The sequence below is a fragment of the Pezoporus flaviventris genome, unplaced genomic scaffold (genome assembly GCF_033815535.1).
Source record: "Pezoporus flaviventris isolate CSIRO_AGI_PZ_B2104156 unplaced genomic scaffold, CSIRO_AGI_Pfla_v1 ptg000017l, whole genome shotgun sequence".
NCBI lineage: Eukaryota > Metazoa > Chordata > Aves > Psittaciformes > Psittacidae > Pezoporus > Pezoporus flaviventris.
This window is the reverse complement of record NW_026892565.1, coordinates 942,350-966,245: the sequence shown is the minus strand read 5'-3', so window position 1 is coordinate 966,245 and position 23,896 is coordinate 942,350. Positions and strand designations below refer to the sequence as shown.

Genomic DNA, 23,896 nt, shown 5'->3' with positions numbered 1-23,896 from the left:
CCCATCGCAGTACACAGATTCAGCCCTTAGACCTCCCTGTGCTGTGGGGTGGGAGCTGTTCTCTGAGCTGCTCCAGGTTCTGACACAGGCAGAATGGTCAGATGGTTTGGGTGTAATTACAGCCAGGTTGCTCTGGAGATGCTGTGTCGGGTTCTATACATGAGTCCTACCTGTCTGTTGCTGTAATTTGAGCTCATTAAAATGAAAACCTCTTGAAAGATTGAATGGGAAAACCTATCCTGAAAGTGCTGATAGCAACAACTGGCTTTCAGTGTGGCTGGTTCGCTTTCATCAGACATCTGTTCATAGCATCCCAGCCTGGTTTGGGTGGAAGGGACCTTAAAGCTCCTCCAGCTCCAACCCCTGCCATGGGCAGGGACCCCTTCCACTGGAGCAGCTTGCTCCAAGCCCCTGTGTCCAACCTGGCCTTGAGCACTGCCAGGGATGGGGCAGCCACAGCTTCTCTGGGCACCCTGTGCCAGCGCCTCAGCACCCTCACAGGGAAGAGCTTCTGCCTAAGAGCTCAGCTCAGTCTCCCCTCTGGCAGGTTCAAGCCATTCCCTTTGGCCTGCCTTTATATGCCTCATGGACCCGGAGCTGCCTGCAGATCCATGAATGCAGCTCAAGTCCCAGCTCTCTCCTGCTTGTGCAGTATCTAAATTTGGGAAAGCAGAAACCAAAGCCTCTGCATGAGCTCGGTTTTGCTGCCTTTTGTGTTCCTCCTCCCTGACATTCTTCTTTCCATACCCGTAACTGTGCTGTGCAGACCCAGCCTTGGGAGTCAGGTCAAAGTTACACCCCCTGGGCTCCATGCTGGGCTGGGGTGGTGGAGATGCCACAAGAGCCGTTTGTCACCATCCAGCAGTGTGCTGGGAAGCAGTGGAAAGCTGGAATGTGCGGCCAGCCCACCTGCATCCCACACCCCAGCAGTGACCTGGCTGGCATTAGCATCCCCAGATGGAGCAGGGCCAGCCGTGTCCCAGGGTGATATGCTGAGCTGATGGCACTGCTTGGAGGGTGGCAAATACGTTCCCATGCGTGTGTCTCTGTAGGGAGAAGTGGCACAAAACTCCACAGAAAATGAGCACGAAATAGCTGAAGTGAAGCTGTTGGATGGGCAGTGGACTCCCTGAGGTGCAGCAGGGACTCTGGGCAGTGCTGACCTTTTCTGCTATGGCTCCAGCAAACCCCCTGTGCCTGCTCCAGAGGGATGGGGAGAAGCTGCCCCTGAGCCACGGGAGCAGCTGGCTGCAGTTCTCAGTGTGAAATGCTTCTTGGTGGGCTGGGAAGGGTGAGGTTTCTCAACCACCATGTAATTGTGGCAGGAAAGGGGCTCCCCCCTCTACCCATAGTGCTGCTGCATCCTCGGGGGGGTCCGCAGCCTCAAGTCACATTCTGGTGTGAAATCAGGCTTGACATTTGAAATAAATGAGTAATAATAGTAAAATAAGTAAAAATAATACTTAAAAAAGTAAAAATAGTACTTAATAACAAAAAAGAATTCCAATTGAGGTCAGAAATCTGATGGGAGCAGCTCATGGGGCTTGGGCTGCAGCAGGAGCTGAACTAGAGGAGCAGTGATGGGGGGACCAGTCTCTGCCAACTGCTCAGAGACTCCCTTCTAGGGTTTTTTCCCCTAATTAAGAACACCCCCAACAAAAGGCACTGAGGGGCTGGTGCTGCAGAGCTGCCATCACTGGAATGGGCTCTTTCCATCTTTTAATAGCAAATGAACAGCCTTTTGCCGAGGGGAACAGGGAGGAAGGTCCTTGCTGCCAGCTCCCCGGCAGGGGTGGAGGGGGGGAGTGCACTTCAGAGGGCTCCTTGGGGCTCCCACTAATTCCTAATGAATAATTTTTAGCTCAGGAGCAGCTTCTCCCCCTTCTCTGCTCATGTGGATGCTCCCGCACATGGCTGCGGGTTGCCATGGCCACAGGCTCCCATGGGATGCGAGGGGCTGCAGGAAGCGCTGGGGACTGTGATCCCCAGAAAGGGATCCAGCATCCCGCAAGGGTGTCTGCTGCTCTGAACTGCCCCACTCGGGTCTCAGTGTGGGACTCGGAGATGCTCCAGATCCTAAATGGCTTTGTGCCTCCCTGTGTGCTCCCAGGCAGGGGATGGTGCTGCCGGCTTCATTCCTACTGTGTGGAACTCCTCGGTTTCCCACTGCTGAGCACACTGCTTCACAGAATACAGGATTCCAGGTTGGAAGGGACCTCAGGGATCATCTGATCCAACCTTTCCAGGCAAAGCACACAAAGGGTTACAGGTGCCTGCAGGCTTTGACCAGCTTCCTAGGCTGGGAGCAGGGCTGGGAGGCAGATATTATGGGAATTGTATGCATGCCTGAGCGGGAGGGAGGCTCGGCTGCTTGGCATCCGCTTGTCACATGGGGCTGTTTGGACGCCAGGGGAAGGATCCTGAGGTTGCCACCCAGAGTAGATGCTTGTTCTGGAGCTAATTGCACCCTTTTCCCCCGTGATTCTCAAATAACAGAGCTCCAAACTCACCCTGCTCTGAAAATTCCTGGAAAATGCTGGACGCTTTCCTTTATGCGTTGGAAGGAATGCTTTGGAGGAGCCAGCTAGGGAAAGAAGCAGCTGCTTGTGAGGCTAAGATCATAAAGAGCAGAGGTTTATGGGCAGTGAAAAGGATTTCTAGCTTTATCAAGCTGCTTCAGCAGGCTTGGTTCTGATGGAGAGAGAGCAGGCTGAGGCCCTCAGGGAGTAATGTTTGGGCATCTTCCCATGTCCGAAATGGTGCAGACCTGGTACCTCTGTCCACGTTTGTAATGGTAATGTTTCAGTGATGGGTTTACAAGTGCATTCCCTCCTCAGAGGGTGATAAATACTGCACCACCTCCTGCAGCCAGTCAGTGATGCTCTTCCTCTGACAAGAGCACCTGGAAAATGCTGTTATTGCCTTTATGTCTGTCTGTCTGTCTATCTATACACGTATTCAGGCAAGAAAAAACACCTGGTGCTGCTTGGGACCAAGCCGAAGCTCATCATGTGAAGCCCTTTGGTGCCTTCTGACAGGGATGGTATTGCTTTACCATTTTGCTTGTCTGCAAGCGAGCATGAAAATCCCATCCTTAAATTAGAGCGTAACACTTGAGCCTGGAGCCTCGTTGAAATGGGTATAAAGATGCAGCTGGGAAGAGACAGGATGAGCCCAGAAGTGGTGAGGCTTGTGGCCAGCTCTCCCTTTGTTCATGCGGGGTTTGAAATAGAGCTGCTCGTGTGATGAACGCATTGCCTTGAAGTGCAGCTTGTTAGGAGTGGAACTGGCTGGGAGGCAAAACTGAACTCTCATCCCTCGTTGTAGCTTCAAGACAATTGAAGCTGGCTCTTGCCCTCTGTTCTTTGAGGGGGTGTAATAAATGAGCTGTGAAGATATCTCTGGGGAGAGATGACTTTATCTTTTAAGCATATGCTTGCCTTATCAACGCTTCTAACCGAGTATTGAAGCGGAGAAACATCGAAGTGGGTCAGGCTCGAGTGCCGTCGGCTCTCACTGGGGTTTTAGAGCGCAGCTCTGTGGTAGCCTGGAAGAAGCCAGGCTCAACTTCCAAGCCCAGCAGCCACAAGCAGTGGTACCAGTGCCTACGTTATGGTACTGGCCCCTGGGGACAGGCAGGACATGGGCTTGAGCAGCCCCAAGGCTGGTGCAGGTGCCATCAGCACTACACCAAACAGTGGAACGCTGGCAATTGGTGTATTGCATGGCTCGTGTCCTTGTTCAGTGATCCAGCTCCACGCCGTTCTCTCTGTGCATTTTGGCTGAGAAACTCAAATTTACTCTTCCAAATCAGTTGGTGTGTAGTGTTCCTTTGGATTCTGTTCCGCTCTTAAAGCCACCACTTGCGTAGTTTCTCCAGTGTAGGAATAACGTTGCTTGGGAAATGTCAGCGGCTTGTGCTAGAGGAAAAGGGGGAGAAACTTCCAAAACCCAGGTGATAAATGTTTACTATTTTCCATATTGCTTCAGCCAGCGTGGGGCATGCTCTGCATTTCTTCATCTCCTATCCTGAGGGAAGGGACTCGGGGACAGGGGTTGGGAAGCCCAGGGACGGGTCGTGTCCTGAGCCCAGTGCCTGGCTGAGCGCTGGCTCCTTGAGCTCTATTCAGGCAGCACTGCAGGCAGGGCAGGCAGCCTGCCTGGCTGGAGCCTGGCCGGGATGAGATGGGAAGGGAAGCATTGGGATGCTTTGGCTGAGTGATGCTGAGCACCAGCAACCCCTGTAGCTCCTGCCAGAGGTGATGCCAGGTCTCATCCAGGGGATCATTTCTCCCCGAGTACTGTGAAGGGGAAGATCCTTCAAGTATTTTCCTAGGAAACCAACACCAGATTTCAGCTCAGTCTCAGTGAGAGGTTTGTCTTGGCAAGGGTTTGTAAGACACGGGTTTCTGATGTTCCCGTCGGGTGCTGGGAATGTTTTGCAGCCCAGAGAAGGCAGGTAAAGGTCTTTACCTGGTGTATCCCCAGCTCAAACTGGATGAACACAGCGTCTGGTCTCAGGTATGACGGCACACAGCGGGAGATCACAAAGTGATGCTTAGTCCCGCAGCTGGATGGGTGTTTTCTGCTCTTGCTTACCTGCCATCCACCACAGACACCCACACTCTTCCTGCCTGTGCACTCTCAGGGTATGGACCAGTTGCTTTGTGCCTTCCCATTTTCACAGCTTGTGCCAGGAGCGCTGCAGCTCCTTCCTCCAGCACAGCCCGTGCGAGGTGCTCTGCAGCAGAAGGAACAGGGCCGGGCACAGCCTCGCTGCCTTTGGGTCTTTTAAAGGAAAAGGGAGTCCAGGGGAGGCCACGGAGCTGCTGTGAGGGCTGGAACAGCTCTGCCCTGGAGCCAGGCTGAGAGAGCTGGGCTGGGGCAGCCTGGAGAAGAGAAGGCTCCTGAAGGGGAGACCTGAGAGCAGCTCCAGTGCCTGAAGGGGCTGCAAGAAAGCTGGAGAGGGGCTTGGGACAAGGGATGTAGGGACAGGCCAAGGGGAATGGCTTGAACCTGCCAGAGGGGAGACTGAGCTGAGCTCTTAGGCAGAAGCTCTTCCCTGTGAGGGTGCTGAGGCGCTGGCACAGGGTGCCCAGAGAAGCTGTGGCTGCCCCATCCCTGGCAGTGCTCAAGGCCAGGTTGGACACAGGGGCTTGGAGCAAGCTGCTCCAGTGGAGGGGGTCCCTGCCCGTGGCAGGGGTTGGAGCTGGAGGAGCTTTAAGGTCCCTTCCAACCCAAACCAAGCTGGGATCCTGTGCAATACAAAGCCCCAGCCTGGTCTTTCAACACGGATACACATCCCTTTTCTTTTCAGCACAGTAAACAAGTAATCCCCATCCTGCATCCTGTATTCAGCCCTGAAGGTTAAAAGCTGGTTTCATGCCAGCTTCGTTATGTAGAAGCCAAATGCTTCTACCAATTAACTTATAACTGCTTTGGAGGGGGCTCAGGAGGCAGATGGAGTGGCTGTGCTGGCAATATTAATGACTGTGTGGCAAAGGGTGAGAATTTGATGCAGAGTAATGTGCAAACTTGTGAAAGCATTGCTGAAATACCGGAGGATGTTGTTCCCCTTCTGAGCTCGGGGTAATGAAGAACGTGTGATTCCGCAGGTCTCTGCTATCCCAGGCTAAAACACAGTCTGTTGGCAAAGGCTGTTGATGCCTCGCATCTGAAGGACAGGCAGTGAGGATTGGGCTACTAAAACGTGATTGAGGCTGATGGGAGGCACGAGGACCATTGACTTTGGGTTGCCAACTGCTTCTGTTGGGAAATGAGCTACTTGCAAGTGTTGGGCAGAGGGAGAAGGCACCCAGCCTGCCCAGGTCGGGGTGCTGAGTGCGAGGCAGGGGATGGCACGGAGCTGGCTTGATTTGAACTGTAACTCCTCAGAGCATCGAGGTCTCTCTGCCAAACTTCCACTGAACTTGGAAGAACTGAGTGTCTCCAGCAGGAGCAAAGGGTTGCTCAGTTGGGTCTGAAATGGGACTTGTGAGGGGAATGTGGATGAGAGGTAATGATCTCCTTCCCGTGACTCCCCACACGGAATCAGGGCCTAAGTAATCAACCACAGTGCAAGGAAAGCCCGTTTCAAAAGCAAACCCAGTGCCCCTGATGGAGCCAGACTTGCAGGCAGCCTTGTTTGCATCTTTATATAAGGTCCTGAAGGATCGTTCCCAGTCCCCTCCCACTTCTCCAACCTGTTCTGGCTGTCATCCCGTCTAAAGGCTGCCCATGAGATGGCTCAGGGAGGAAATGTCAGATCTGCTGCTGCTTTGCTCTGTCCCCGCTGCCGAAGTGCCCGGGGTTGGATATGAAATGTCAAAGGCATTTTGCAGAACATGGGAACCAGATGTGCTCCGAGGCTGTGGCTGGGAAGAGCAGAGCAGTGTGATCACGTACAGTGACTCGCTGGGAGGTGGATCCCTGGATTTGGGCTGATACCCAGTGTAAGGATGGGGAGGAACACCACGCTCCCTGCAGTGGGGGCTTCCTGGGCTGCGGATGGTGGATGGAGAGTGGAGGGCAGCATCTGGCAGCTGCCTGCCCGTGCTGAGGAGCTGTAAGGGGATACGACAGCTTGAGGGCCCTGGGCCAGGCTCCGGGGAAGAGCTGGTGCCTGTGAGTACAGCTTGCTTACAGGGCTGATCACCAGGAGGCATGTTCCTGCCTTGTCAGTGACACCTCCGTGTTTGATCCGGTTACAGACCGGGGGGAGATGGTGGCTGGGACCTGGCTGGAGGCTGGGGTGGCTTTGGGGGGTGCTGGATGAGGGGGACAGGTTGGGAGTGTTGCAGCTGAAAGGATGGGAGGGGCTGTGAAGGGGGAGCAGAGCCTGCGAGTACCTGGGGATGTACCTATGGGGTTGCATAGGTGGGTCCTCATGGAGCTCAGCATCTCTGCCACCCCTGCCCTGTCCTGCTCCTGTGTGGTGTTCCTGCTGGGAATGTGGCATTCCCAGCTCTTTGGAAGGTGCGGGGAGGGGGGGGTGGCTGCACCATCCTGCTTTGTTTCCTGAGCTCTGTGATGAGATGAGGAAGGAATTGCCCTGCGATGCTGTGCAGTGGCTCCTCAGAGCTGGTCACAGCCCTTGGTGCCGTTTCTGCCTCCTGCGCCCCGGGGCAAAGCCTCCTGGTAGCTCTTGTCAAAGCTCTTCTGGGCTTATCCCACCCCACGAGTGTTAACGCTTTTATGCTCAAGTCCTTCACCTTTTGAATGCTATAATTTCATAGAACCCCAGCCTGGTTTGGGTTGAAGGGACCTTAAAGCTCATCCAGTTCCAACCCCCTGCTATGGACAGGGACCCCTTCCACTGGAGCAGCTTGCTCCAAGGCCCTGTGTCCAACCTGGCCTTGAGCACTGCCAGGGATGGGGCAGCCACAGCTTCTCTGGGCACCCTGTGCCAGCGCCTTGTCCCTCTCAAAGCAACATCCTCATGCAGTAAGTGACCATGTATTCATCCAAACAGTTTGCAGTATAAGAGCTGTTAAAAATCCCCCCCCCAAGTGAAACCGACTGCTTTCTCCTCTTAGCTGTACCCCATATCTGACACGTTAAATGTCACATCACAGCCAGGATACAGCCCATGCAGAACCGATGCTCTTTGTTTTTAACCAGGGATAACTCCAATGAATCCTTGCGGGTTTCCTTCCTTGCCGCTTCTCCCCCTCGCTGATGAAAGCAGGAGCTGTGGGAAGCAGCAGCTCCCCGGGAGGGTGGGAAGCTGGTTAGAGGGGCTGGTGTGACCCAGAGCCCCGCGGATCGGCTGTTGTGGGGCCACTTCCCAGCTGCTGCGGGCAAGGAATGGGATTGAGGGTGATGGGCCAGCTGGTGAGGCCACGCTGTCATCTTCCATGGGAAGCTTCACGCTTTCCCCTTATCCCCCCCTTGGACTATGACCGGTTTGTAAAGGTTAAATGGTATTTTCTGATTAAACCCAATGATCTCAGCTCATTTCCCACTCATGCTATATCTTTTGTCTGACCTTGGGGTAACACTTGACCTCTCTGGACTGGAGTCCCTTTGTGTGATAGAACGGCAGTATTTCCTTACATTATCAGAGGGACAGGATGATAAATGAATTCACATTTATGTAGCACCGAGATATGACCGCGAGAGATTAAGAGCCTGTCCCTGGAGTTCCCTGCGCTCTCGGTAGTGAGACATAGCTCTGCAAGGGAATGAATGACCTCCTGAAAGCACGACCACTGTTTGCAGTCAAACTTGCGAAATGCAATAACACCAAGAGCAGTAATTCCCTTTATCCTGTATTTTTTAAGCATTTCTGGAATTTGAGCATGGCTGCAGCTGGTCCTGGCTTGAGAGTGCTGCAGAGGAGGCTGGATGGGCTCTGGCTGAGAGCTGTTGAGATAAGCTGAAGTATAAATCCCCTCAATGCCAGCATCAGCTCTAAAGTTCAGGGATTGACAGATTCGTTCCCACCTCCCACATGCTGCCCTATGCAGAGCCACAGGGATGCTGCCGCGGCTCTTCCTGGCATGTGCTGGTGGGTGACTTTAGGAAGCCATCCCTATTCCTTTCTCTCAATGCCTGTTTGTTTGCTCAGTCCCTTTATAATGCACACAGCCCATGGGGCTTGGGATTGAAAACTCACCCACGAGTGAGGCGAGGCAGGAGGGGTGCAGGGAGTGAAAGGAAACTGCAACAGAGGGCAGAAATCCCATGGAGGAGTGAGCCGAGAGAGCAGGGGCTGAGAAACAGCCTGGGCATCTGTTCCCTGAGGATGTGGTTCTTCAGCATGTGCTGCAAACCTGATGGGAGGAGTATATGGGCTGTTATCCTGCCCAAATGGGGCTGCCTGGAGCATCTATGGAGCATCAGCAGTGGTTGGACACTAGTCTGTGGGAGGTGTCTAGTGTGAGGTGTCCCTGCCCATGGCAAGGGGTTGGAACTGGCTGATATTTGGGTCCTTTCTGACCCCAACCATCCTTTGGTGGCAGCTGCTGTGGGTTGTGTTTAGAGAAATGTCCTTTTTTGCAGTGGAGAGGAGCGAAGATGTGTTTGGAGACTCAAAGGGGATAGGACAGGCACAGGAAATGGTTGTCTACAAGCACTGGGCCATCAGTAACCTTAGCCTAGGACCTGGTTCTCGTGAGCAGCCTGACTTCCCTTCTTGCCCGTGATGAGAGGGTGCATAGGTCTGAAGCGCTGGTTTCTGAGAGGAGGGGAACGATTCTGCTTTAAGGGTGAGGAGAGGAGATGCAAATGGGTTTGCTGGTGTTTGCTCCGGCCCTTGTTTCTCAGAACAATTGTGCAAGCTGTACCCAACCGCAGGCATGCACAAAGCGCTTCTCTCTCCTCCAAGCAGAGGCAAGGGGGAAGCGCTGCGGTTGTCCCCAGGGCAGGGCACGGGCTGTCCCTTGGGGTGGGAATGCTGGATCATCCTGTCCTTGTGATCATTGCCTTGCTGCTTCATAGAATGGTTTGGGTTGAAGGGACCTTAAAGCTCACTCAATTCAATCCTCTGCCGTGGGCAGGGACACGTTCTGCTAGAGCAGGCTCCTCCAAGCCCCTGTGTCCCCCCTGGATCTGAATGACTCATAATCATTTTTTTCCTTTTCCCCACTGATTTCTGTGCTGTAATGCAAAGTTTGCTTTGAGAGGCTTCTTGTGCGGGTTGTAGGGGCACAGCTGTACACGCATCTGGTGGGTATCTGTGCATGACCAGGGAAATAGAAGGGTGTGTGGATGTGTCCATCCCTGTCAGCCAGGTTCCATGTCACAAGGCGGGCCCTGCTCCCTGCATGGATTTCAACCCCATGGAGCCGTTCCACTGATGCGGTGTCGGGATGGGCTGGCACACACATGGTGGCTTCCACAAGGTGTGACAGAAGGTCCTGTCGCTGCCAAACAAAAGGGGGGTGCGGATTTATGGCCAGGAAGTCAGCAACCTGGAAACCCCTCTGATGTGTTCCATATGGTGCGGGAAGGCCGGTGAGAGCCTGAACGGAGCAGGAGCAAAGCGGAGCCTTTAGTTGCTGTTAGGGAATCCCATGAATGTATTCCCTCTAAACCAATGTTTTTCATTCTCTGAAACCAAAAGGGTTTTCTCTTTGTGGAAATGTTGCTCTGTGCAATCAGTACTAATTAAGTGGTTGAAATGCATTAAATGGTGCTGTAGGAATCTTCTTGGGAACACTAACAGCTCGAGTTTTACTGTTCCTCTTACAACCGTAAATAAGGATAAATGCCTAATTGCTCCTGAAAGCATCCTGCTGGACCCAATGAGCTGACTAAAACCAATCCTTCATTGCAGAATGGTTTAATTTCATTTAACTTCAACCAGAGATTCCCCTTGCTTCCTGTTCTTGCGTCTGCTCCACAGCCCCTTCTCTGCTTCATCCCTGTGGTCATTCTGCAGGAGCAGGGCTGTGGGGAAGGGATTTGTTCCCATCCTCATTCGGGAAGGTCTCATTTCATTAAGATGTTGGGAATTAATCTCAACCCTTCCCCAATGCTCTTTGTGCTCCCAGGGGAAGTCCTCTGGCTCTGCTCGGCTTCCCGGGGGCAGGATGAAGCCCACTGGGGTTGGAGCAGGACATTCCGCATGTTGTGGTTTGCAGGGCTGTGGTTTTGGGAATGATGATGAAGAGCCAAGTTTTGGCCAAATCAGCCTGCACTGGGTCAGGGTCCTGGCTCCTGCCGAGTGGGGCCTCACGGGTGAGTGCGTTTCTGCAGCAGGAGGTATTTGCCTCTCTCCTTTGCCCTCCAGCGCTGCAGAGCCCGGCTGAAGAAGCAGCAAAGTGGATTCCATGGCATGTGGCTCATGTCCTGCTAACGAGCGGAGCATGTCCAGCCTCAGCCAGCCCCTGTCTGCTGGGAAAGAGTCTGCCATAGGCAAACCTCCCCCTCCCACCTCTCCTGGCCGTGCCAGCCGAAGCCAACAGGAAACCTGTTGGTGCCGAGCAGATGGGAGCTGTGGCTCGGCAGCATGTGGGGAAGCAGGGATGCTCTGGGGCTGGGAATGAGGATGCACTAGAGCAGCTCTCCGCCAGCTGTGGAGAGGAGAGGTTTCCCCCATCCCAAGGCAGGGAGGAAGCAGTGTGCGGACAGAATTGACGTGTGTGTGGAGAAAGAGAGATTCCAAGTCTCTTCTGCATGGCTGTGAAGGTCTGTGGCTCTGCCAGCCTGGTGGGCACCCGCTTGGTGCCCCCTGGGAGCTGTGAAGTGAGAAAGGAGGCAGTGTCTGTAGAGAGCCCCTTTATAGCAGTACCGTTCACAGCATTCCTGGCATGGGAAGGACCTGCAGGAGTCAGAAAAGCTGATTTTTCATAGACCCATGGAATGGTTTGGGTTGGAAGGAACCTTAAAGCTCCTCCAGCTCCAACCTCTGCCACGGGCAGGGACACCTTCCACTGGAGCAGCTTGCTCCAAGCCCCTGCGTCCAACCTGGCCTTTTTTCCCCTTTCACTGCAGGTTTCACAGTGGCTTCCAAAGTGCCTGGAGCTCTTTTCTGGTTTAATTATTGGTACGCGAGTGGTGACTTTACATAAGGAGAAACTTGAGAGTGTGAAACTTGCAGCAGAGCCGGGCAATGACCCTGGAGCAGGATGTGGGGGCTGGATCTGCTTTCAGTGCCATCCCATTCACCACATGGCTGCTGAGATCAAGGTGTACTTGCCTGGGGGGTGCTGAGATCATCAGCATCTCATGGGGGTTGGTCCCTGCTGGGAACCTCATCCCATCATGGGTGCCTCCATCATCCCATCATGGGTGCCTCCATCATCCCATCATGGGTGCCTCCATCATCCCATCATGGGTGCCTCCATCATCCCATCATGGGTGCCTCCATCATCCCATCATGGGTGCCTCCATCATCCCCTGGGATCTGCCCCTTCTTTGTTTTACTTGCATTTAAGCTTTTCCCCCAGTGCCTGCTTGATGCCTCTGGAGGGAGGTTTGAGACAAGGCCTGGGATGTGTTTCGCAAAGCAGACTGTTTGTTGGGAGGATGTTGCAGTGAGTCACAGGGAGAGGGAAAACACCAACAAGTCTGGAAACCATTTCTGAACTCTGGGGAAGCATCTGGGGGAAAAGGCATCTGAGTGTGCCCCATTGCCTGGAGCCGCAAGAACCAGCGGGATGTGGCTGTTGTTGGTGCTCGGGTGCAGGCTGAACGCTGGGTGAGCTTCACGACTCTGAGCATCCCCACATGAGCACGTTCATGCCCCCCCTTCAGTTCCAGCCTCTGTGCTGGGAGATGTCCCTGGCCCCGGGTGAGGAGCACCCGGACAATGGGGGCTGTGTTCTGCATGGGCAGGGGCTCGGGCACTGCCGGTCCCCAGCACCCACCTACACGCGCAGGCACGTCTGCAGCGTGTTCCTGGGGCACAGAGCACCCACATCTGCCCCGGACAAAGGGGCCCTGGAGGAGCCTGGTGTTTGCTCTCCTGAAGGTGGGGATGCGTTTTGTGCCTGCTCTGTTGGGGTCCTTGTTTGCTCTTGGTCTTGCACGGGCAGCCCTGTCCTCCCTGCTTGGTGTCCGGGCACGGGAAGCATCCAGGGCATTCCCATGTAGACAAATACCTCCCAAGCACCTGTGCCAGGAGCCTGCTCTTCCAGGTCACTCCTGTTTCTTTCACATGAACTGGTGGCAGCTTACAGAAACCAATGCATTCTTTGCTTTCCAGGCGCCAGCAGCATTTAAATGTGTGCTATTTAAATGCCTGCTGTCTTGCACCTTTCCTCCTGTACTTCATCTGTGAATGAAGAGGGGTTTAAAGCATTCTGTGGCAGTGAGGGGGAGCATCAGTGTGCGAGCACAGTAAGGACCCCAGAAACCTCAGCCTCACAAAATCCCTGGTTGCAGTATTCAGGCTGATTCAGTTCCGAAGTCGGACTCATAGCAGAAGGGCATAAAACCCCCTGACCCATTACTCACGTTACGCTGTAACTGCAGAAATGAACTGCTTTAAAAAGGAAGGCTACAGATCAAAATGCCATTTTCCCTTGGACAGAAAGCTAAAGAAGTCATCAGAAAGGCTTTGTTCAGCGTGACCTGCTCACAGGGCTGCACAAGGCCAGGACGTGACTTTAATCACTGCCTCGCTCCTATCATCATTCTGTCCTGTAACTCTTTTATTGCAACAGCTGGATTGGAAAATCCTTGGAAGGAGCAGAAAGGATCAAAGCAGCGCTCCCCTCCAAGCCCCTTCCCAACCCACAGTCCATCATCGGGTGTAACTGGAACACTGGGGTGTAACAGGCCCCAGAGACCCTGCTCACACCCCGGAAGGGCTGGATGGAGAAACCATCAAGCACGTCTGGTTCCCTACAAGAATAACAGGGAAAAGTGTCCTTAAGAGTTGCCTTGTGCTGGGATTGAGCCAGCCCAGGGCTCACAGAGCTTCCTGGGCCACGTGTCAGGGCTGTTTGTTCTCTGTGACATCTGGCTCCCAGCAGCATTCCCTGCGGGACCTGGAGCCCCCCAGCACCCCCCTGTTTCTCTGTTGTTCCCAATGCCCCCTCCCTCCCGCTCCACACTGGGCTTGGGAGCAGCTGAAGGGGCAGCAGCAGCATCCAAAGCTGATTTATGTGTGATGGAGACGGGCTCTGCACCGCTCCCTGCCTGGCCACATCCCACCTTGGAGGAGCAGCATGGAGTGAGGTTGGGTTTTTCCACTGCTCGCTGTCCTGGCTCCGTTCTTGTTCTGAGCTGAGCTCTCTGCACGGCTGATGTCCTTTTTATAACTCTATTACAGAGGGTTGTATCTCAGCCGCCATGCGCCACAGCAGCATTTCTAAGGGGTTTTATGGTACAAATGGGACGATTTATCCTCCTTTTCACTCTTTATTAATCTGCATTTAGCCTGTGGGTTTAACAGCAAAATAAAAAGCATGGGGATGCATGTGATAACCTGGCCATCCCTGGGAGGTGTGGATGGTGCTGCTGCACATCTGGCACAGGGAGCGAAGCAGCTGGAAATGAGCAGGGACCCCTTCCACTGGAGCAGCTTGCTCCAAGCCCCTGTGTCCAACCTGGCCTTGAGCACTGCCAGGGATGGGGCAGCCACAGCTTCTCTGGGCACCCTGTGCCAGCTCCTCAGCACCCTCACAGGGAAGAGCTTCTGCCTAAACCTATGAGGTCAGGAGATAACAAATAACCCAAAAGGCTGATTTTCTGCCAGCGGCCGGGAGGACCACAACCATGGGCTTGTACCTGGGTCACCAGAGCCTGGAGGCTGTTTTTCTGGCATATTCAACCCCTGTCCCTTCACACCAACATCTTTGGACTGGAAACGCTCTCTCCAGAGTTACCCACAGGCAGCAGGTGGGGCTGTGACCGGGTCGGTGATGCTGGCTCTGTGTTTGCTTTGCAGCTGAGGATCCGTCCGTGCGTGCCGCTGCTCTGCTCCCCCTGCGGGACACGACTGAGGTCCTGAGGCTGCCCAGCGTCCAAAATGGTCATGCAAAGACACCACCTCACCTGCGCAGGAATAGCATTCGTTCTCTACCTTCATCACCTCGTCAGCACCATTGAAGTCCCTCTGGACTGTAAGTTGTGGTTTACCCCTTTAAAGGCTCCCGCTGAGGAGGTGGAGCTGTGCCCAGCCCAGGTCCTGTTCCTGCCTCAACTTTTCTTCACCGGTGCTTCTTTGGGGCTGTTTTCTTGATATAAACCACTTTATAAAGCCACTGAGATTGTCTAAACCAAACAGTGATTTATCGGAAAAGCTGAGCAGAGGGCTCACAACCATGTACGAGCACGTTGCTGGTCTTACCTGGCATGAGTAGACACCTATGTCCTTGAGGATAGTGCAGACCCAGGCAGGTCCTGCAGAGCAATGTGGTTTTTCTCTCTCCTTTGGGACTTGGTGGTTAATTCTGAGCTGGGAATTATGTTTTATGGAAGAGCTGGGGGCTATGGAGAGAGGAGGAAGGGGGCCACGGGCTGATGCTTCTGCTGAACGGGCATCTTCAGGAGCTGTCTGAATGCACCTGGGGTGGGGGCCATTTCTTTGTGGCCCAGCTCCCTCCCGTAGCTGCTCTGTAACAATCAGCCCAGCGCTGCGGGAGCCTCTTCCTTCTGCCGCTGTGCAGAGCATCCCCAGCGTCAGCAGGGAAGCGCAGCCCTGTGCCAGGGTCTGAAGCCACAAAGTTGTCCTGACAGGAGGGGGCTCTGCCCTCTGGGCTCTTGCTGGCCCCTGGCTCTGGGCAGCAAAATGGGGAGGAAGAACCTGAGGTGGTGGCTTCTGGCTGACATTCGGAAATGACTGAGGATAAAGGGTGGGAGAGCTCTGGTTTATGGAGGGGAATAAAGACCTGTGGTACCTGAGGGCACAGGGAACAGGTCCCAGGCTCGAGTCCCTGCAGGTGAAAGTACCCTGGAGCCAGCACTCTTGTTCCCAGCAATGGGAATTTTGCCGGATGCACACAGCGAGGTGTTTCCTTCAGCCCTGGCTTTGTTAGTGTCAGTGGGGCTCTTCTGCAGTAGATGAGGACACGCTGGGATCGTGAAGTGATTTGTGGGTGGTGTTTGCGAGCCCTACGATAACTCCACGTTTGTGCACGTGACGTGTGCAGGTTTGCTCCTCAATTAACCTTTTCTCTTTTCCCCATCATGCTTGCACTTTGGGAATAACAGCAAATATTCAGAGTGAATGTAAGTGTTCCCCTCGCCCTGTGTGCATGCCTGTCCTGCATGGCCCAACCAGGGCACGACGGGGCTGTGCCGCGCAGGGGCCGCGGTGGCTGTGGCTTGGCACATGGTGACTGGGTGCATTGCCCACTTCTGTGGCCAGATCTGGGACAATCCAGCCCCAGGCATGGTGGTGCTGGAGGAGCTTGGGAGGAGTGCCTGGGCTCTGCTGCTGTTCCTGGAGCAGGAGCTGGTCTGTCTTTGCAAGGCCAATGTTGCCTCTGCAGGGGCTTGGTACTGCTAATGCTCAGAGGAGAGCAGGTTCCTCTGCCTTGCATGGGTGCGTGTGCCCAACGGGCTCCATGGGCTGACCTGTTTGGGCATCACTGTAGCTCTCAGGGGCAGAGCAAACAGCCTCGGACCTGAGCAGCTTCCTTCCAGGTCAACCACAGGACTGAGCTCTTCAGTTCGGGAGCAGAGCCATGTCCTGCATGCGCAATGCTCCTCACACGCCCTGCCCTTCCAGACCCCAGTGCTGCACCTCTTTGGGGTAACCCGGGGAGGGTTGCACAGGGAGGACCTGTAACGGTCCTGCTGTGGGTCTCTGGCTCCCAGTCCCAGCTGCAGCCCCTCTCTTTGGGGCTTGCAGCCAGGACTTGGTCTCATTCAGTCTGCGGTCGCAGGGAGATGTGACTGTGAAATTCCTTAATGGCACCAAGATACCAAGTGAGAAACAGGAGCTTTCTGGTGCCCAGAGTGCTGAGGGTTCAAGAGGAGATGAGCAGCACCCCCATGGGAAATCCCCCAGGTGCTGGAGGTCTTTAAAGCACAAATTGTCCATCCAGCCTAGGGAAGAAGCTGAAACCCCACCAGGATCTGCTGCAGGATGGCAAAGAAGGCATTCACCCTCTCCACACAACCCTCCTCATGGCTTTTCCTTTGCTTTGCAGTGCCTCAACCTCCCACAATCACCAAGCAGTCCGTGAAGGACTACATCGTCGACCCAAGGGATAACATCTTCATTGAATGCGAAGCCAAAGGGAACCCTGTGCCCACGTAAGCGCGTCCTCAGCCCTTGCGCTGCAGCTCTGCTCTCATTAGAGCTCAGGTAAGGACCTCGCCGGGTCCACACGGTGCATGGTGACAAACCCAACCTTTTCCCTGTGCTTGCAGCTTTTCCTGGACGCGGAACGGGAAGTTCTTCAACGTGGCGAAGGACCCCAAGGTGTCGATGCGGCGGCGGTCGGGGACGCTGGTCATTGACTTCCACAGCGGGGGCCGGCCGGAGGACTATGAGGGCGAGTACCAGTGCTTTGCCCGGAATGACTACGGCACTGCCCTCTCCAGCAAGATCCACCTCCAGGTCTCTAGTGAGTAACGGCAGAGCCAGCAGCCTGAAAGCCGGGGGCATCGCATGAGAGCTCGTAGAAGAGGCGTGGAGTGCTCAAACATCTCATCCTGCCTCACCTGTTACCTGTGTTGGGGTGTATCCAGCAACAGGGCTGGGATGAAGGCACGGGGGTGATGGCTGTAGCTAACAGGGGTACACTTGGAATCTTGCGTGTATAGCAATGAAGTTTGCATTGAGGCCAAGCCATCGAAACCAGGCCAGGTCCAGAGGGAACAGATCTGCAGCGCTGCCACCCTCCCTTCCTCACGTGGTGTCTTTGTTTCTAATGGCAGAGTCTCCCCTGTGGCCCAAGGAGAAGGTGGATGTGATAGAGGTGGATGAAGGTGCTCCGCTGAGCCTGCAGTGCAACCCGCCGCCGGGCCTGCCCTCTCCCGTCATCTTCTGGATGAGCAGCTGTGAGTTGGGAGAAAACCCCTTTCCCCATGGACCCCATGGGCAACCTTTCCATCACCTGCAGTGGCCATTTCAAATGGCTCTGTTGAGCGCTGTTGCTGCTTGTTCAGAGCTGGAGGCACTCGTGTGGCACACGTGGCTTTAACCTGGCCAAGGGGAGGCTGAGCTGAGCTCTTAGGCAGAAGCTCTTCCCTGTGAGGGTGCTGAGGCGCTGGCACAGGGTGCCCAGAGAAGCTGTGGCTGCCCCATCCCTGGCAGTGCTCAAGGCCAGGTTGGACACAGGGACTTGGAGCAAGCTGCTCCAGTGGGAGGTGTCCCTGGGTTGGAACTGGAGGAGCTTTAAGGTCCTTTCCAAGCCATTCTATGATGTGCAGCTTGGGTCCTGGGTTTGCTTTTCTCCTTTACCACCTGTGGGGTACCTGACTTGCTCCCAATGCCTCTCCTCCCCTGCAGCCATGGAGCCCATCCACCAGGACAAGCGTGTCTCCCAGGGCCAGAACGGGGACTTGTACTTCTCCAACGTGATGCTGCAGGATGCCCAGACCGACTACAGCTGCAACGCGCGCTTCCACTTCACCCACACCATCCAGCAGAAAAACCCCTACACCCTCAAGGTGAAAACCAGTAAGTGTCACGGTGACTGCTCGGGGTGGCTCTTCCCTGGCCTCTCGGGCAGGATTTTCCTTCCACACACCTGATTTCGGTCCTTGACGGCACTGAGAGCTACCAGGGAGAAGAGCGGCTTCCTGCGTTTCATTTAGGGTAGGACAAGAACCGGTGTGGATGAGGGTTGAGGGATGCAGAGGCAGCTCGGTGCGGGTATCTGCGTGTCTGGGGTAGACTGGAAAGCATTTCAACACAAGTGGGGCACTGTCCCCATCCTGAAGGAAATGTGTAGTATCAAGTGATGCTTCCCTAGTTGGAAAAGCTGGGAAGAGCCTTGGTTTGCTCCAGGTTCATGTGCGGGTGCTGCACTGGGGGACTGAGTGTGTGTGAACCTTGCACAGCTCAGGATTTACCTATGGGGCAGGAGCTGTTCCTTTGCTCTGGAATGTGATCACAGGAGGGCTTGAGCCCCTGGGCTCTGCATGCACTTCACTTCGTGTACTTCACCGCGGTGAGGAGCATTGGCTTGGGGAGCAGGAGGAACACGTGCGTGGCTCTCTCCAGGCATGCTTGAAGGCAGGTTTGCTCCTGATGCTAACGTTTCACGCCAGAGCGCTGCAGGACGCGATGCTCTGGAGCTGGTGCGGGTCCTGCAGAGCTTGGGCTCTCCTTCGGGGTGTGTGTGATGTGCAGGGCAGCAGTCAGCACGGAACAGCATCTGCGCCCCAGCCATCGGGCAGGAGCCATCTCCTGTTCCCTGTAAGTGCGTGCTGGCAGATGCAAGGCTTGGGGAGCAGACTCCTGTACGAAGCAGGCACAAGGTGCTCCCAGATCCTGGCGTTAGGAGCTTAACTGGATCTTGCAGCAGCTTAAATGAGAAGTAATGCTGTTAAAGTGAGCTGAGAGTGATGTGAGAGCACACAGGGCTGGGGGGGGTTTGCACTTTTATCGTAACAGCTTCTCCTTGGTGCAAAGCATGAGTGGAGAATCAGCAAGACAAAGAGTATCAGCTCTTTGCTAATGGTGAGGGATGTGTGTAGGGAGTTAACTGTGAGTATTCCTCATGTGTGCACAGAGCTGGCCGGACAGCGGGGGGACCTGTTGGGGAAGGACTGAGCCCTGCACTAGTGTGAGCTGGAGAAGTCCTGGCAAACAAAGACCTGTGGTCACTTGAGCCTCCAAAGGCTCCATCCCGATTTGTGCAGCTCTAGAGAACATGTGGAAGAGGTTCTGGTTCCTGTGAACAGATACAAGCTCCCCTCCTGCACACTCAGGTGCCACCAGAGCATTTTGCTCCTGAGCTCTGTAGAAATGGCTTTCAGTTCTCCTGGATCCTCTTTACGCTTTCCTTTCTGCTCTATTATCATCACATGCAAACCCCATCCCAAGAGCTGCACAGAGGCCCTTATAATGTAAAGAACTGAGGGTCTAATTCCTCTTCAGCTTGGGTACAAAAAGTTCTTTATGATGTTCAAAGGAGATGAGCTCGCGTTGTCTCAAGCTGTTCCATCATCTCAGCCTTAAGACAGGAGCATTGCCTGTCCTTAAAGGAAGTTCATCAGCTGCTGAGAAATCATTGCATGGGGTTGCCATGCCCTGGGCTGCCAGAGGAGGAAAATGCAAAGCTTTTGGGGAGTGATACAGAGATCCTCTGGTGAATCACAGACTCCTGGAATGGTCTGTGTTGGAAGGAACCTTAAAGTTCCTCCAGTTCCAACCCCTGCCATGGGCAGGGACACCTTCCACTAGGGCAGGTTGCTCCAAACTCTGTCCAACCTGGCCTTAAACACTTGGTATCCAGGTTCAGGTACCCCCTGGGCATCTGCGGGGCTCTCCTGATGCCCTTGCACAGACCCATGGTGTGTGGCTGTTGACTTCAGGCTCAGGGGGACAGCTATGTGGTAGCCAACACAGCCTCTGGCACCTCTTGTTGGGCAGATGACTCCATAGCATGGCTGTGCCACATCCTAGCGGGAACCAGGGTGTTCTTGGACACCAAAGCTCTACTTTGGGTTGCGGTGTGAGCTGAGGGCAGGTCCTCAGCAGTTGTGGGCTTTCTTCTTCCAGCAGAGGTGGTGGCTGTCAGTACACCAGAGCAGCGGGTTACTGAAAAGCTGGTGCTTTGCACGTGGCAACATCTACTTTAATTATCTGGAAATGAAAAGGGATTTTCCACCAGATTGTGCTTTTAGGACCTAATTATTGTTATTATTTGTTCATCTTCCCCATGACCTTCTGCACTGTTATGCAGTTGTTTGGCTGGGTCCAGCCTGTGCCTTATGCTGGGAAAGAGGAGCTGGAATGTGTTTCCTTCAGTTAACTGAGAGAAACCCCATTTTCTTCTCCAAACGGAACAGATCTATTCCCCCCCTCCCCAAAGATATAAATGTCTTTATAACAAACAGAACACCCCAAGGAAATGTTTATGATGCAGTTTTCACCCATTGATGTGTTTTCCCCTCCCATAGGAGGGACTGAGTCCTCTTTGCCTCCCCTTTGTTGCTGTGGTGTCTGTCCTGGAAGGCAGCTGTGCTCAGAGTGTGTTTGTGTCCCTGCTCTTCCCTGTTTGCCTTGCTCTCGTGTTCTGGGAAGTGCTTTGGCCCCTGCCCCTCTGTGGCCCTCGGGACGCTCATGGTCTTTTGTTTATTGCAGAGAAACCCCATAACGAAACGTCCTTACGAAATCACACTGCCATGTACAGTGGTGAGTCAACGCTGGCTGCTGGAGACCTCCACGGGTTAACCCCCTCCTGCCTAACCTGACTGACTCCTGCTAACCCCTCTGTGTGTGCCCGTGTCCCCACATGTGGGTTGTGGCCTCAACTTTGCCAAAACAAGTGGGGCAAAATGAGCCAAAGGGTGATAAACCCCCCCTGAAGTTCTCACTGTTCCCAGTGATTGAGTTTTAAGTGAATTAACCAGATACACGGAGGCTCGAGAGGTGTTTGGGTTCATAGGGTCTGGCCCGAGTAAGCCCAGGCTGCTACCTTGCTGAAGAGGTGGCTTGTCCTCAGCAAAGGCTCATAATGTAAAGATAAGACCCACCATCCCTCTCCTTGTCTTCAGAAAGAGCATCTGTTGTGTTTGCAGCTAAACACGGGGAGAAAAGGGGACAAAAAGGAGTGTTTGGTTCCGGGTGCTTTGTTTCTTTGTGATGATGTTGTGCATGCACTGGATGCTGTCTGAGGCTCTTCCCCTTTGTCTGCGCAGGGAGATCACCTCCGGAGCCTGGGTTTGCTGGGAGAGCCCATCCCAGACTCAAATTATGCTTCAGACACAAAGCACGTGGCTCCCGGTGCTGAGAACAGACTGGCAGTGTCATGGATGGGGTGGGATAACGCGGGCAGCAGCAGGGGTTTGCATGGGGGGGACACGGGGCTGTTTGCGGGGAGCACAGGCACTACCAGGGGGGTGAACCAGAGACCACCACAGAGCCTGACTGCTGCAGGCCAGTACTGGTGTGGGCAGGGGGTTGCTTTGTGCCCCCCTTGCTGCTTATGGGGACCCCACACTGGTCCCCAGCCATGTCCTATAGCGAAGTCTTGCTCAGCTTCCCACCTGCAGCCCCAGCTTGCTTTGTGCCTTGCAGAACCCAGGCACAATTTCTTTTCCATGGGGACTTTGGGGGACAAGAAGTGCTTTTGCCAGCTTAGAGCAGAGAGAGTTGGAGTGTGAGGAGAGGAGGATGTGCCAGGTGAGGACACTGGGTGCAGTGTCCCCATGAGAGTCGAGGGAACCATGATGCAGCATCTCACTGGACTGGGAGGTTCCTGAGGATGCTGAGGAGCTCAGCAGAGGAACCAGCCTTGGGCACGTGCTGGTGGCAGAGAAAGGGCTGGGTGTAGTCTGAAGGCATTTGTACAAATGGCTCTGGAAGGGGATTGCTGGCAAAATCAGCTTCAATGGGAACTGCAACAGCTGCATCATGCCTCGAAGAGAGCTGAGCATGGGTGATGCCTCCATCAAAGGCATATGGGGCCAGGGACCAGAGAAACCCAGTGGTGAGCATCCCTCTCAATGTATCATGCACCTCAGAGTGTAAATGGTGCTTGCATTTCAAAGAGGACACCTTCATGCTGGCTGGGCACTGCTTTGGTGCTTGCAGCTGGGGAGGGAGAGCCACTGAGGTGGTTGTGGGCTTCTTGATCTCCTGCTCCGCATCTTTGTGCAGGGAAAAAGGATGCTCAGTAGTCACCTGGGTAGGAAAATGGGATCTTATCTGCACAGCCTCACAGATCTCTGTTCATAGGTGCAGAGCTGTCTGGTATTTGCATGATATGGGCTATGTGCACTTACCATCCCCTGGAATGCTTTATGGAACAGTGGGCTCAGATCACTCACTCACACTCCTGTGCAAACCTGAGCTCCAACCAGCATTCCTTAATGATCTGCTGATAAGCTTCTTACCCTCAGCCCTTTTTCCTTCTGCTAAGCCTGTGTTTCTCCCCGGAATGCCCCATCCAGCCATCCTGGCCGCTGGAACCAGCTGCAGCAAAGCAAGTTCCTAGGGGTGGGGAGTGGGGAATAGGGACTTGTCTCCCACGTGGTTTAGGTTTTGGGAGACCTGGGGCTCTTGGACCCTCTGCCTTGGGGTGCTGGTCCCTCTGGCACGGGCTCAGCTCCAGAGCCAGCAGGCACAGGGCTCTGCAGAGCGTGCAGGGATGGGCTGCAGCGGGAGCAGTCTGTGATGGATGTGCCCGAGCTCATCTCGGGATGTGGGCCCGGCTGGCGTGGATGTGGGGCACGAGCGGTTTGTGGGACGCTCAAACTGCACAAGGGCCAGGCCAGTTGTGGGGGATGCATCCGGGAGACTCCTCCAGGCCCCTCTCCCCGTGTCTCATTATGGGTGCAGGGATTTCCTTGCTGCAAAGCTTAATTGCCTGGGCAAACTGTCTGCAGCTCTGAAAGAAAAAGGATCTGAAAGGATTAATTGAATCCTTTATTAGCAGAAGCTTCTCACCTCGTTCCTTTATAAATGGAAATGAAAGTCTGGTTTGTTCTTTTTCCTTTGGCAAACCCGCGGGATGATTTAAAGCTGGTTTCAGTGTGCAGGAGGGAACAGATGGGATGTGCCTCCACGTGCTCCTTCCCATTATTGCCTTTCAGCAGCAACACGAGTTGATGTTCAATCTTCAGATGCCTTGGGTCAGGGCTGTGGGGAGGGGTAGGTGAGAAGTGCCCATTCCTGGGATACCTTGTTCGCAGCTGAACGGGTCCAGTTTCACAGAGACACAGCAGCAATAGGTTGGAAGCAGAGCCCATTTTTGAGCAGTAATAAATAGCCACAGGATTTATTTTTCCAGTTCTGTTCCATCCAAACACGAGTGAAACGTTGCTGTTTGTCTGACAGCATCCAGCTGGAGCAGTTCCTCTGCCTGAGAGAATTCCTGGCTGCTCCCTGTTCTAAACAACAAAATATGGATTAGGAATGCTGTACTAAGGCAAGAAGCTGATCAGCTCTGCAGCGTTGCTGTCGGTTTTCTTAAGCAAGTGGATAGGATACTAATTTATCTCCCTTATTTTTAATTGTCATCATTAATATATGGCTTGTAAAATCTAGCTTACATTGCTGCTTATCTCTTCTAGTTATGACCCGGGCTCCTGAGCAAGTGGTTCATTGTGGGGGTGAAATGCACAGCCTGATGGCTAAGAAAGGCCAGTAGTGGCTTATAGAGCCTTATCCCACTCTCCTAATGGCGTGAGCAGAGAGAAGTTCATGAGGCTGGCCAGAGGGATGGGAGCTGATGATGAACACCAGCTCTAAGCCCAGGCGCTGGCTCTGTCCTTCCCGGCGCAGCCCCGGCATGGGCTGGCTGGGGTTAACCAGGATGCGATCCTCCCCAGAAGCAGGCGAGCGACCAGCCTGGCGGTGCCTGCCCCAGGAGCT

At 54.3% G+C, this 23,896-nt stretch overlaps 1 protein-coding gene across 22 annotated transcripts in view; it reads left to right on the top strand.

Moving 5' to 3' along the window:
* Positions 1-23,896, top strand: part of NFASC (neurofascin) — a 76,391-nt gene that overhangs the window by 14,975 nt on the left and 37,520 nt on the right. For 11 of the 22 annotated variants that reach the window (XR_009743662.1, XM_061454926.1, XM_061454942.1 and 8 more), the window contains exons 2-8: positions 14,342-14,516; positions 15,607-15,624; positions 16,551-16,656; positions 16,774-16,970; positions 17,284-17,406; positions 17,858-18,028; positions 20,663-20,713. Coding sequence is in view for 21 of the 22 variants with exons in the window: in XM_061454926.1 (XP_061310910.1) it covers positions 14,423-14,516; positions 15,607-15,624; positions 16,551-16,656; positions 16,774-16,970; positions 17,284-17,406; positions 17,858-18,028; positions 20,663-20,713 (760 nt within the window). In the remaining variant the exon portion in view is untranslated. The remainder of the gene's footprint in view (positions 1-14,341; positions 14,517-15,606; positions 15,625-16,550; positions 16,657-16,773; positions 16,971-17,283; positions 17,407-17,857; positions 18,029-20,662; positions 20,714-23,896) is intronic. The other 11 variants (XM_061454941.1, XM_061454937.1, XM_061454936.1 and 8 more) reach the window with 3 other exon arrangements.